At 38.3% G+C, this 13,406-nt stretch overlaps 1 protein-coding gene across 1 annotated transcript in view; it reads left to right on the forward strand.

The window, feature by feature from the left end:
- The window catches only part of LOC146798868 (nesprin-2-like), a 1,144,883-nt gene that overhangs the window by 1,105,195 nt on the left and 26,282 nt on the right, over positions 1-13,406 (forward strand). The window contains exon 107 of the mRNA XM_085627789.1: positions 2,187-2,360. Coding sequence (XP_085483915.1) covers positions 2,187-2,360 — 174 coding nt within the window. The remainder of the gene's footprint in view (positions 1-2,186; positions 2,361-13,406) is intronic.

A 13,406-nucleotide genomic window follows, 5' to 3' on the forward strand; every position in this document is an offset into this window, starting at 1 on the left:
TTGGTGCAGTCCTTGGTTTATAAAATTGCACAAAAGCAAACTAACAGTGCATGTTTATTGGTAGGAGATACCTATGTGTGCATGTATGGAATACACATTGAATTAAAAAAGTATAATTGTTCACAGTGCTGCAGAAGAGACTATCACTGAACATATCTAGAATGTTGAGTGCCCCATTAGTCATACTTTGTTTTATTTATTCACTGCAAAGGACAAGTTGCTTAGACCAATCTTATACAAGAAGAGTAGTTGATTAATTAATAGCGCAATATACTGATTTCCAAAACAGAACTAAAAATATCCATGCTTTGCTGAATAAAATGATCACACTTGAGGAGTTAACAGCTTGGAAGATCCAAACTGCAGGATACATAGGAATGTTCTCCAAGGCGATCTGTTTAGACTCCTACTTCCCTCTTGCGTGTATGTCCATCTCAGGGCAAGATACCGCAATCCACTATTGGATACCAGTGACATATTCTTATAATTATAAGAAACAAAGACGTATGGGTGCTGTGTATCTATCTAATGTTCTCACACATCTTCATACACACAAACTGTTCACCTATCTAGCTTAACATAGTTTCTATATTGTATTTTGAGCTAGAACTTGTTTGATACTCATCTGCTGGGATTATGTGACTGCAATTGCTTTCCCCCATATTTTTTGGGGGGTCACAAACACTAAACTCCACAATCTTTGGCTTTGCCTTCTCTTACACAACTCCATAGCTCCTTCAAGGCATTTATTCCCCATACCACTATATTTAGAGCAGTTGAGCTAGAAGGACTTTTTCACCTATTATGCAGCCATCATGTGATGTGTTCTGGCCTTTAGTCCGCAGGGATGTATGATACTGATCAGAACAAAGGGCTGTCCATTTTTAAGTCTTCCTTTGCCTGTTTAAAGGGAAGCTTCTTCAGCCCCAAAAGTGTGCTTGTAGTGTATGTGGGAACTAAAACATAATTTATCTCATGTAAGGTTTACCATCAACATTAAATTTATGTGTACCAATATTATTACAAGTTGGAATTATGTATTATTACAGCATAATATAATTACTATTAGTTGTGTATACCCTGAGGGGTATGTCCCTCAAGGCAGTATAAACGTTCCCTTTGAGCAGCAAAGTTGACAACTAGATATCATACACATTGGCATTTTAAAATATATTGGCATTGCAGGAGCAGGTTTAGGGTCCTGCAATTAAAAATCATTCTTCCATCATAGTGACCGCATGTATCCAGGATTTCATATAGTGGACGCTAATTTTGTGTTGAGCCCATTTTAAGGCTAGCACAAAGTTGATCTTGTTTTGGTTGGTAAATTTCATACCTATACCCAGTAATTCCTAGTTTCAGTTTGGTATGCGATTGGTAAACTATTACCATTCCCAGTAATGCATTTACCTTTGGTGGTAATCTTACTGCCTTTGATAATCCAGACAAATGTACCACCTGTTAGTATTTGTTTCCTTCTACAATAACCTTCATTACTGTCATGGATTGGATTGCATAGGACTAGAGTCACAGTTTTGCATTTTGGCATTTAGACAAGAAAGATGAGCTGAAGTTATCTTGTTCATTCAGGACTTAGAATTTAGATTCTTGTGGAGTTCTCACTTTCAATGTCCTTTAACAGTTCAACAGTTTTCATTATTTTACTCAGAACCAGCACTAAGCAGATTATCTTTACTATCAGTAATTCAAAGTGTAGATCTCTTTAACAAGTATTGACTAAGTTGGGCTGGCAGCACTTTTTTTCCCAAGATCCTTCTCAAAGTTCTCTGCTCTTACCTCAGAGTAAGATATTACCTCAAAGTAATGCCTAGTTGCACCACTTCAGTGGAAATTCAACTCACAATTAAGTAGTGTCAAATATCCTGTCTCTTCCAGGGCTGAAGAATCCTGTAGTAGACTGATGGACACAATGATTTGCCACATTATAGACAGTTTCAAAAGCAGATAGGCCTTCAAAAAATGATGTAACATTTAAAATGAACATTTGCCCAAGCGATTACTACTGATGTACTACAAAAAAAACATAATCAGTGTCTTTTTGATGCTTTTTATTATGTTTCCATTGCCTGGATGCCATTGTTCACTGTCATTCACTGTTTATATATTATTTCATTTGACAACATTGTATCTAATAAAAATTTAAATATTTTTCTTCTATGTCTCAGGAATTTTTCCACAAACTTGGCCACCACATACTTCTGATGCAGACATTTTGCAGGAGGATTCCACATTCTTTACAAAGGAATGGAGAGGCAATCCAAACAGAGTTGGTGAAAGAGAGTACCTTACTTCAGCAGCAAGCTGCCCAGTATGGAGCTCATTTGGAAAATCTGTTGAAGGTATACCTCTTTGCCCTAATCCTTCCCGCTCTATAACTCCCTGAAAATGCCCTTCCCTTGGTTAATATTGCTATTGTAAATCGGACTCTTAAAATTTGGATTAAAAGTCACAAAATTGTTGGGTGGTGTATTTTCATGGGATTATGTCTAAGTGTATAAGAGGTATACCTAATGCAATTGTTTTGTGCTAACGCTCTGCCATTTATGTCCCATTGAAATGGACTGAAGAATGTCTGGTTTTGAAGGTGACAGAAAGTATCAACAATATAGGGTGATAACAGATTTTAGTGACTGTATAATTAATTTGTTGGTGGTATAACACTAATTTTGGGCTTTTTCGTATGTTCTAGGATGATTTAACCCAGTCAAAAATGCTGATCCTCTGCTATGATTTGATATACCCTGTTTAAGAGAAAACTATTTTCTCTCACGATTTTCTTTTAGAAATGAAGGAAGGTGCCTCAGAAGCTAAAATGAGGATGCAATTTCTATACATTTACAAATATTTTCCTCAGCCATTTGACAAAAAGTTCTGTGTGGTGAACAAAGCACATGATTCCAACAGCAGCAGCTCTATGTATGTTCATTTGCAGTTTTACCACAGAGGTCTAATGAGCAATTAAAGCATTGAGTTGCTATATTCATAACAAATATTAGGCATGCCTGAATGCCACATTGCTGAAATCCGAATCTCAGAATTGAAAGCCTTTCCTATGGTTTGACATAGAAATGATGGTTCGTGCTCAAAAAAGCTAAAATTAGAGCACATTTCTGTAAATTTTCATAATAATTCCTCATCTATTTCTGAAAAAAAGTCTGGCATAATAAGTGAAACTTCCAGTACATTCAGCACCCTGTGACTTTCCAATTTGCTATTGTAGGCTCGCTGCTTAGGTCTAATGAACAACTATACTGCTACCATTCTGTATTCAAGATCAAAGGGATGTGCTTCTAAAAGTCATTTTGGTGGAGTAGAGGCAGTTGAATTTAAAGTCTTTCTTGTGGAACACTCTGAAGTAAATAAGCATTGAGGTGTTAATGCAGTTATGAAATCAGCTGTTTGAAATATATATGAGAGAAATAATATATTTTTAAGGTGGCTAAACACATTTAAAGAGAGAGCCTTACTGAAGTTCAGCATACCTGTTCCACAAATGTTTACTGAAGCTACCAATATTCCCTGTTGCTTAATGCTTTCCTATTTTTAAAATAGTAACATTTTGGTAGCCATTGCATTTTTTTAAGCTTCCATTTAAATTTATGTGAATAAATGTTTTTAGATGTGCGCGAAGTTATTTGCAGAAAGCCCTCATATTTAAAATAATTGAATATTTTTATTCTGTAATGGATTGTGAGACCTTCTGAAAGAGTTGCTGTTTGCCCATTTATTTTTACTTTTTTCCCCACTTCCTCTTGTCTATAGTTGCCACCCCCTGCATGTATCTGCACTGGTGTCCAAATACGTTAAATGTAGTTATAAAACACATTTAAAAATTTAGGTTTATTGTCTATAAAAAATATATATATTTTTGCAGTTTTATATAGCGCAAACGTTTGCCTGCATACCTTATTTACACCTGTTTTCCATCTTAATGGAAACATATTCCCAAAAAGTAAAATAGTAAATCAGACAGAGCAATAAGGCTCCTACTTTAAAACACTATAAAAACTGCCATAGACTACACAATGTTCAGACTCTGAACAATTTAAATATCTATTAAAAACAAACAGAAAGTAGAGTTTTTCAGGCTTGTATATTTCAGGAACTTTTAGCAGCTGAGGTAGGAAACATTTTCATGTACATAATCAGCCTTTTGCACAGGAAAGTGAATTACTCTATAGTGGTCTCTTCCCGCAGCATGTCTCCCAGTGCAGGCACATTGTGAGAGCTGATTGAATATTCTAGTTCTTTATTAGAAAGCTATGATCTTCCCAGGCAGCTGCTGTGGGAAGAAAGTGTTGTGATATGTCCATTGATAATGTAATGAGGCGATATCAACTGTCTAGGACCCAATCACAATGCAGACTTTTTGGTAGTGTACAGCTCTTTGACAACAACAAAAAAAGTCATCAAAGCTACTAATGGTGCAACTTTTTACCTATAGTATATACAATGTGACTTTTTTAAAGGAAGTAAACATACATGAGTTAGTGATATGATTTAACATCAAGGTATGTAACAGATCTCATTTTGTGACTATAAGAAACTGGAAAAAGCCAGAAAAATAAGAAGTGGTGACCATAACGGCTTTATTTGTCAACATTTTCCTCTAAATATATGTAGAATGCATAGAAGGGAAACAACCAGCAGTACAAGCAACTATTGTTTGAAGGGAGCTTTGGGCACCAAACTCCAATCTATACTTGGAAAAAAATCTCAGCCCTTCCTCAAATTGATCATTATGCCTCAAGGCTCCGGAAGGACAAGACAGAGAAGGTTGAAAAATTAAAAAGGCTTCTCAACACAATCAAATTATAAAGTGAACCTCTGCATCTTAACGCCCATTCAGTTTTCCATTCTTGATGTCTGCCACCCAAAGACAAGAATTGCCCCACCCTTCTCTCTGAACCTAACTCCCAGACTCTCAGCCACTTAGTCATCCACTTTCTTAAGGTTCTATAAATGATCTGAGCATCTACCACATGCTTTACTACAGATACTTTGTGAGCATGGGCAGTCCTGTGTCTTGCAGGATACCATATCAAGGCTACCATATTGAAACTTACAAATTCCTTTCTAAGGTTCTGTGAGTCATGACGTTTGTCTCATGTTTCTAAATTCAAGTCTGCAACAATAAGTGCACTAGTTCTCAAGTGAACTAATGTGTTCTTTTCAGTTACCACTTAATTAACATGCCCCTCTCCACTACAGTCTGTCACAGCCATGAATTTTCCTTTTAAAGTCACAACAGCCCAAATCACCTCACTGCACTTGCAGTTTCTCCTAAAAACATGCCATTCTGCAAAAACTTTTGGAGCTAGTCAATCACGTTTTCTCCTTCTAGGTGAGATGAAAATCCCAGAATAAGCAGATTGGCTTAATGGGTGTTGTTTAGTAGACAGTCCATTTAAACCTTCAGTTTCTTAACTGGCATAATGGAGTGCACCGCTCCTTCATTGGACTCTCCCATCATGGAGTGCTTCTGGTTTCGATCAGACACCATTTAAAAAATATTTCTCATATTCCTGGAGCTGGCACTGAGGCCTTGCTCCTTTACCTCCAACTTAGGGCCCGATTAAGATGTGGTTAGGAAACTGTCCCGAACTAATCGGTTCCAGATTTGTTTCCAAACGAATCAGATCCTGCGAGTCCGGACGACCAAATACAATGCTTCCCAACATCGTTCGGTCGGACTCACATTGACTTCATTGTGAGCCTGTGTTCCGACGAGAACGCAGGCTCCCATTGAAAAAAGGGGTGGTTTTCGACAACCTTGCACCCTGTGGCGGGCACCCCATGGTGCCTGCCACATTGTGCATGGTTGGGAAGAGGGGTCCCTTGGTTATCCCCACGGGCTACATTCATATACCTCCGGGTGAAGGGGCCCCCAATGGGCCCACAGAACCAAATTCCGATAGCTGTTTTGTTTCGGGCAAACCGAATCGCAACGGCTGTCCAAATCGGTCATCGTAATCGCTCCTCCGGAAACCGTTTCCATAGAGCTGTACGAATTGGCTCTGACAGACTCGGGCTGCCCGAATGCCTTTCGTAACCGATTCGGACTGCTTGAATGGTTTCCAGGCATTGTAATTGGTTGTTAGAAAATCTGTACGATTCATTCTGAAACAAAGGTTCGTAATCGAATTCTGCAATACTTAATCCCAACCGGAGCCTTTCCTAACGACATTGTAATAGGGCCCCTAGTGTGCATGACCTCCATCTTTTGTTCCATGGATATCACCTTCACTTTAGTAATACACTATGTAGGTTTCTTTTGTTTAATTGCCACCATCTACAGGGATTTCCCCACAAGAGGTCACATTCATGCATCTCCCTGTCATGATCTTCTGTTTTTCACCCTCTTCCTAAAGCAGCAGGCATAAAAAAGTCTTTCTTCTTCCCCTTCCACTTAGTCACCTTGTGGTGACATGAGGGAGAGATTTGAAGTGTTCTGCAAACGGAAAACAGGTCTTCTCCACCACTTAGAGAACTCAGCCTTCAAAATGGGAGGGAGGCACCCTCAGCCTATGGGAGGGAGGCATCCTCCGCCTTCAAAAGACAGAACCATCATGAAGGTTCTTTACTGGGACTGCAAACTCCATATCACCACTGCTCAGGCATGTTTCTTGCCTGTGTGCATGTCTGCAACAGCCGTACGTACAAGCGTTTTTCACTCACTGGCATCAGTATGATGCAGTGTTCACAATCACCCACTGTCCCCCCACTAAGGTGAAAATGTATCTTCACTCACTGTCAGGCATTATAGTCTTTCACCTACGAGTACTTTAAAGTAAAACAGTTAAACAACAATCAAGAACAGTGATAGTCTCTAACGGTCTGCTGTAATGTAAGTCAGCCAGCATGCGTTGTGGTGTTTCATGTTCTAAAATCTAGAAGTTTGAAACGGAAATCAGTTGCTGTTATTGGGATGTGCTAATAACTGATCATTTGTTTTCATGCTGAAGTAGAGTTGCATTAGATATTTTTGTTTCAGTTTTTATTTTGATACAGTATTCAGAACAGCTTTCTGTATATTTATGTTCCTGTATTTAGACATCATTGTGATCACATGAATTCAGGAAATATACACTGTAATCAAAAATTGTGCATTACTTAATATTTTTTTTGTAATACACCTAAATAAAGACTTCATGTTAGTTTCAAATGAATAGTTGTGCTTTTTTTATTACGTGAAAATATCAACAGCCCTTATTGCATACATTTTTTCAGGAGCGCGAAAATTGAGCCAATCTGTTTTTCTCCATTTGTTTTGGTTATTAATAATATTAATAAAAGAGAAATTGGTTTAAGTAGGTAGGTAAATTACATTTATTTCTTAATTTAGATTTAAAACCAATACAGTATCTTGAATAATAAAACAACCTAACAATTCCACAATTTCAATAATATGCAAAAATATATTATCAGTCGTTCATCAATTATCAATTAAAATCCATATTAATGATTGTATGCAAAACACCTAATGTATTTAATTTAAACTGGGCCATCAACCAAAACTCTACCAGTGAAAAATTAAATTGCTAGATATGAAATGGATTTATTAGAGCCCCCAGCAAAACAGAACTGAGTAGTGTCTTCAAGTGTCCTGTGCCCGCTTGCTGAAAGAGTGGTTTCAGAAATGTATGTCACTAATCCTGTACTGAAGGATGTGTTCTACTGTTACAGGAATTAGGTTTCATAAGCAGCATTGTTTGTTATTATCCCCAGTCTTGTCAAGACCCCCTAAACTGCGGCAGTGGGATATGTAAAAACTTAACATGTAAAAAGTCTTTTTTTGCCCATTTATTTAAGTTGGAGTCTATATAGGGTTACCTCTTGTTTACGAAAGTTGCATATGTATAATGAAAATACTTTAGTTTTGTTACAGCACATAAATCACATTCATATGATACCATTTTAATATTTTTTATTAGCAGCTTACGGGTTATTTTAGTGCTTGCTGCTAGTTTTTTTATTGTGGAAAGCTGATGATTTCCTGGTAAAAGTTTTAAACTTCACCTGGGTATATTTCCATATCTTCTCTAATTAGTCCCTTTAGGTTGTGCGAAGATGCAATTTGACAGTTACATAAATAATGAATTACATTTATGTTGTTTAAGATAGTAATCTGAGTAAGACCGAATTCTAATGGGATGATAGTATGTGGAGTCGAAGTCCATAATTTAACAATTATAATTAAAATGATATTTAAAGCCTGCATAATTTGTTTATTAAATACAATTGCACCACATAATATGCTTGGGTAGATTTTCATTGTTAACACAGTTAATATTGGACCCATAGTGGCTTCTGCATGTATAGGTGCAAAGCGTGCATTTGCTCTGGCGGTAGATTTCTCTCTATTCCTGATCCTTTCCAAATGTGACGACCACATGAGTTTTGTGCCATAGGACACTCCTAAATATGTGTACTCTGTGACCTGTTCAATTTCCAGGTCCAGTTGGCGGGTAAATCTTAACTTTGTTTTACCAAATTGCATTCTTTTTGTTTTAGTATAATTAATTACCAAAAAGTTCTGAGCGCTATATTCTCACAGTCATTTTTGCTGTTTTTAGAGACCAATCTGGGTCGTTGAGACCAAAACAAGACGATCAGCGTAAATTAAATAAGACATTTTCTTTTTGCCAAATTTTAGAGGATCCCAGCCATCCTGATTGAGTATTGGAGTTAAATCAGCAATGTAAAGTGCAACTAGAAAAGGTAACAATATACAGCTTTGTTTAAGACAGTTATAGATTTTAATGTTTGGCGTTAATCCTTGAGTGGAAATCAATTAATAACTGTAGAAGAGCACTGTCAATTCCCCATTGACACAGCTTTAACCATAACCTGTATCTTACCTTATCAAAAGCAATAGAGAAATCCACAAAACATGCAAAAAAATAGTTCTTTTTAGTGTATGGTGAATTATAGTAGTTAAAGCACATGCATTGTCCGTGGTAGAACAGTTAGGTCTAAAGCCATTTTGATTAACAGGAGGATGTTCACCTCCCTCGGCCCAAGCTAGTAGACATGAGTGAATATGCTTGGCAAATATCTTGCCATCAACATCTAACAGTGCAATAAGCTGATAACTGTTTGGTTCTAATTTGGGGCCTTTTTTATATATCAGTTAAATGTAAGAGCCATTCTAAGTCGGTAGAACTTGAGACCATGAAGAATTCTTGGTTAAAAAGGAACAGTAAGACATTGATCCATTTTTTCAAAGCTGGTTTAGTAACTGTTATTGGTATGCTGTTGGGGCCAGCGGCGTGAGAATCTCAGATAATTCTTACAAGTTATTCTACAGCTTTAGAAGAAAGGGTAAAAGGCTCAAAATCCTTGTCTCCAGATAAGGTCAACGTGGTGACTGGAGTACTGCCGTAAAGATATTTTATTAAGAATTCCCATTTTCCGCAATGTATAAGATACTCAGAGTTGCAACTACTTTGCTGCAGGCCTATTGCTATGAATGACCAAATTGTAATTGCTCCTGGTTCTAATTGCCATCTGTACGGCTAACCAGCTTTCCGCCTGGTGCTTTGCTCCTATTTGGTAGATTCTCTTTTTATACTCTTGCTTTCTATATGGTCAGATGTAAACTTCATATTTTTTTGTGGCCTGTAACCATTTCCTAAATATAATTTTTTCATTAAGAATCAGCCTAACAATATGATTGTGTCTTTAAATGTCTGTTTTGAGGTTGACTGCACAAATTTTCATCTTGCAGAGATAAGATGAGAGTCGATCTCTCAGTACTGCAAGGACTGTATTTTTGGCCCAAATTTGCATTAAGCAAGCTCTAAAGGTATTGCTCTTGATTATTCTTATATGCTTTGGCTCATCTTCAAACTGTTTCCCATTGTTATGCAATCTAATGTCCAAAGCTAAAGAAACACTGAGGTTCATGGTCGCTCTCCGGCCTTTCAATAGTTTGAAAATCTGAGCACAAGTGGATATTTGACATATGACACAAGTCAAAATGTAATCGGAGATTATGGAGTTACCAGCAGACCTAAATGTAAAATCTACAGGTTTGATCTGGCCTAAACCAACCCTTTAATTGTTATAAGCCCAATTTCCATAGTGCATTGTCAAAACATTTACTGCCATATGAAATGTTGGTTTTCTTTAAAACCACCTGCCTGTGCAATATGGCAAATATCATCCTTTTCTTCACAACCCTTAGGGTTTCTGTATGCAAGGTTGTTTGCATTGAAATCTCATGTTAGAAGAAGGAAATGTGACGAAAAGTTGTCAACTGAAGCTTCGGTAATATATCGATATTCACTGCAGTAAAGGTGTTTTTGTTGCTAAATCCAAAAGAAGTACCTTCAAAGTATTTTGGCATCTTAGTAACGTCATTATGAGAGATTTTGAAATCATTCCGTGGTAGCATCGCAAGTTCTCCGCTTGGTCTACCTCTGGCAGATTTGGTTGCTGGACAATCAAATGCGCAATAATTTGATAGTGATCATTTGGTGTCTATCCAGGTTTGCTGCAAGCAAATGATATGGACCTGGTTAAAAAAACTGAGCAGATCACCTCCACTGATTCTAAGTTGCCTGGTCACTCTAGCTATATTCCATGCGCATATTTTTAGTTCTCATGGACCCAAATACCTGAGTGAGGTTTAGTCACTAGGTAGACATCTGGAGGCTAATAGACACCGCTCTAAGAGGTCTATTAGGATGGCGGACGGATGGCCGCCGCTGGGCCTGCGGTGGCAAGTGCCGGACCGGCGGCGGACATCTGCCCACGATCGCAACCCAGTCCCATTAGCATGGCGGTGACGACCGTGGCGGTGAGAATCTCCGCCCGCCACTTTTTTGCCGGTACCAGTCCGCACGCATGCCTAGCAGGCGGAACAGGACCGCTACAATGATGCTGGTGCAGGGCTAGCCTCTGCCGGCATGATTATGATGCCGGTGGTAGCCAGCCTTTCCGCGGCGGTGGAACCACCATGGAAGGGCATGCGGAGAATGTCTCCGGGGGCCCATTGCGGGCCCCCAATGTGTTGGGGGTGTGTGTGTGGGTGCACTGGGGGGGTACGGTACCCCCCTACCCATGGTACCACCCTACATGTCCCTGTACCAGGTAGTGCATTGACATTCATGACATGCTCCTTTTGACACCGCGGCGGTGCTGCTGGCAGCAGCAACCGCGGCAATGTTAATCACCAGAATCCGACCGCCGTGGTCGGATTTCGACTGCGAAGCATCCTAATTGGGCCAGCGGTTATGCAGCGGTCCTTGCGGTCGGTCTTTTCCAGCTTCGGGGAGAACTTCCGACCGCCGTCCTAATAGGCCCCTAAGTGTTTTCCAGGATGGCCAAAGCTTATAGGTACTGCTCCAGATGGAAGGATAACTTCTCTTGCAGGTTCACTTCCTTTAGTTATTTTTATCTTTAAGTTGTCCACAACATTTCATGTGTTATTTACCTAGTCCAATTCTTTTCCCTGGATTTCACCAAGAGTTGTTACTACTGAAGTGGGAGCATTACTTGTGGGATATGAGTTTCTCATGATGAGCAGATATTTTTCCTGTTTAATTTTTTTGAGTATAATGCCCCAGTCAGCAAAATGATTTCCCTTCGACCAGAATAAGTTCGCAGTCTCCTGAGACCTCCCTGTTGTATGTGTAATGTTAAATTAGAAGCATAGATTGGCAGATAACAATTTCAGTATATTGTGGTGATTTAAAACATCATGTTTTCCTTATGAATTATATTTTAGACAAAAGTCCATTTGGCTACTCAAGTTAGTAGCTTGATTATGACACACATCAGATTTAATCTTTGAGAGCCCATAATTTGGATTGGAAAGATTTTGTGTATTGTTAGTTCCCAAAAGTTCAGAAGCAAATGCAGGCTGTAGTAGATTTAAATGTTGTGCCCTTAGCGGTGATTTGGAGATGCGGTGTCTAGTGGACCCTGATAACTGCATCAATACCTTTGCATCATAAATCATTCCCCCATCTTGGGTTTATGGGGTGATTTTTAAGCAGTTAACTTGTTCCTCAACTTCCTTGGCTATCTCTGTAAATATCACATTACCAGATTGATCCGGTTTTTCTTCTGTTCCACCTGGGTCTGGGTCTTTTTCATTGAGTACTTTCTGGGTAGTTCTTCGGGTTGATAAGGTCGGCTCCTTTTTTCTAGAGGAGTATGACTCATTAATTCCATTCACGGATGATGACTTTTTGTGAGTATTTGTTACCAGCTTGTTCTTTAAATTAGCATTTTTACTTATGTTTCTCAGCTTTTTAAGTCTCTGCTTACTTATATAATTTTCAAACCCCTCATCATACTGGCCTGCCCTGGAGTCTTTTGGCATTAAATATTAATATCAGCTTCATCATTAGGTGACCCCAGTAACTCTTCAATTTTCACCTTCTCATTTCTGGGGGATTGATTTTATGCTTTGATATATTGGGGTCCTGGCCTGTTAACCTTAAAGAGGTTTTTGCTGAAGAATCACCATCTCTCATTGCGATATAAAATGAGTTAGTAGATGTAATGTCGATAGCAACATTTACTCTTAAACTTTCCTTTATCTGCTATGGATTTACTTCGTTTCCTCCACCATGATCTAGCAACTGTAACAATTGAGTTAATTGAGCTCCTCTATTATTTGGATGTTATTGCACTAAGTCAATAATGGCCTCTATTCTCAATAAAGATTTTAGGTTTTCCAAAGGACAATCCAAGCTCTTTTGTGAATACCCCGATGGTGTTTGGAGACCTTAACTTTCGATTAACACTTTGACACTGATTGTCAAATCTTTCAAAACAGTTGTCTGTTCATTAAGTATAATAGATTGATTTATCAGAGAATCCAAGATTTTTGTCAGGGTGTTACTAATAGTGCCAATTGCTGCTTGAACATGAATATTGGGTGGTGTGTTGATGTCTTCGGACTCTGGAGGTTTAGATGGCTCATTTGACATGCGTTAGTTGAGCTATTTTGTTCAACAAAATTGTCCATTTATTATAGAATGTCTGAACTATCAAATGAGTTGTTTGAGATGATTAGCTGTTTTTGCATGCCCTCCAATGGATTCCCTGACAAAGACTGACTTTGTTTCATAATCAGAGAGCATACATTGTTCAATAGCTGTCACGTAATTAATTTATGCTATAGTTACTATAGCATTAGTAGACGAAAACACGTCAGTTTCTGCAAGGCTTTCATGATCACTTGTTTTACAGCAATAATAAATTGTTATGTATAATACGTCGGGCTGAAGTTGTTGCTGTTTGTATATACCAAATACCTATTACTCGGTTTGATGGTACTCAATATATTGACCTTTTAATGATGAAAGGCTGTGTTGACCTTTTTAGCCTTTGAACTTATATTCTTCAATTCACACAAGATGTGATCA

This window comes from Triturus cristatus, chromosome 9 (assembly GCF_964204655.1).
Source record: "Triturus cristatus chromosome 9, aTriCri1.1, whole genome shotgun sequence".
NCBI lineage: Eukaryota > Metazoa > Chordata > Amphibia > Caudata > Salamandridae > Triturus > Triturus cristatus.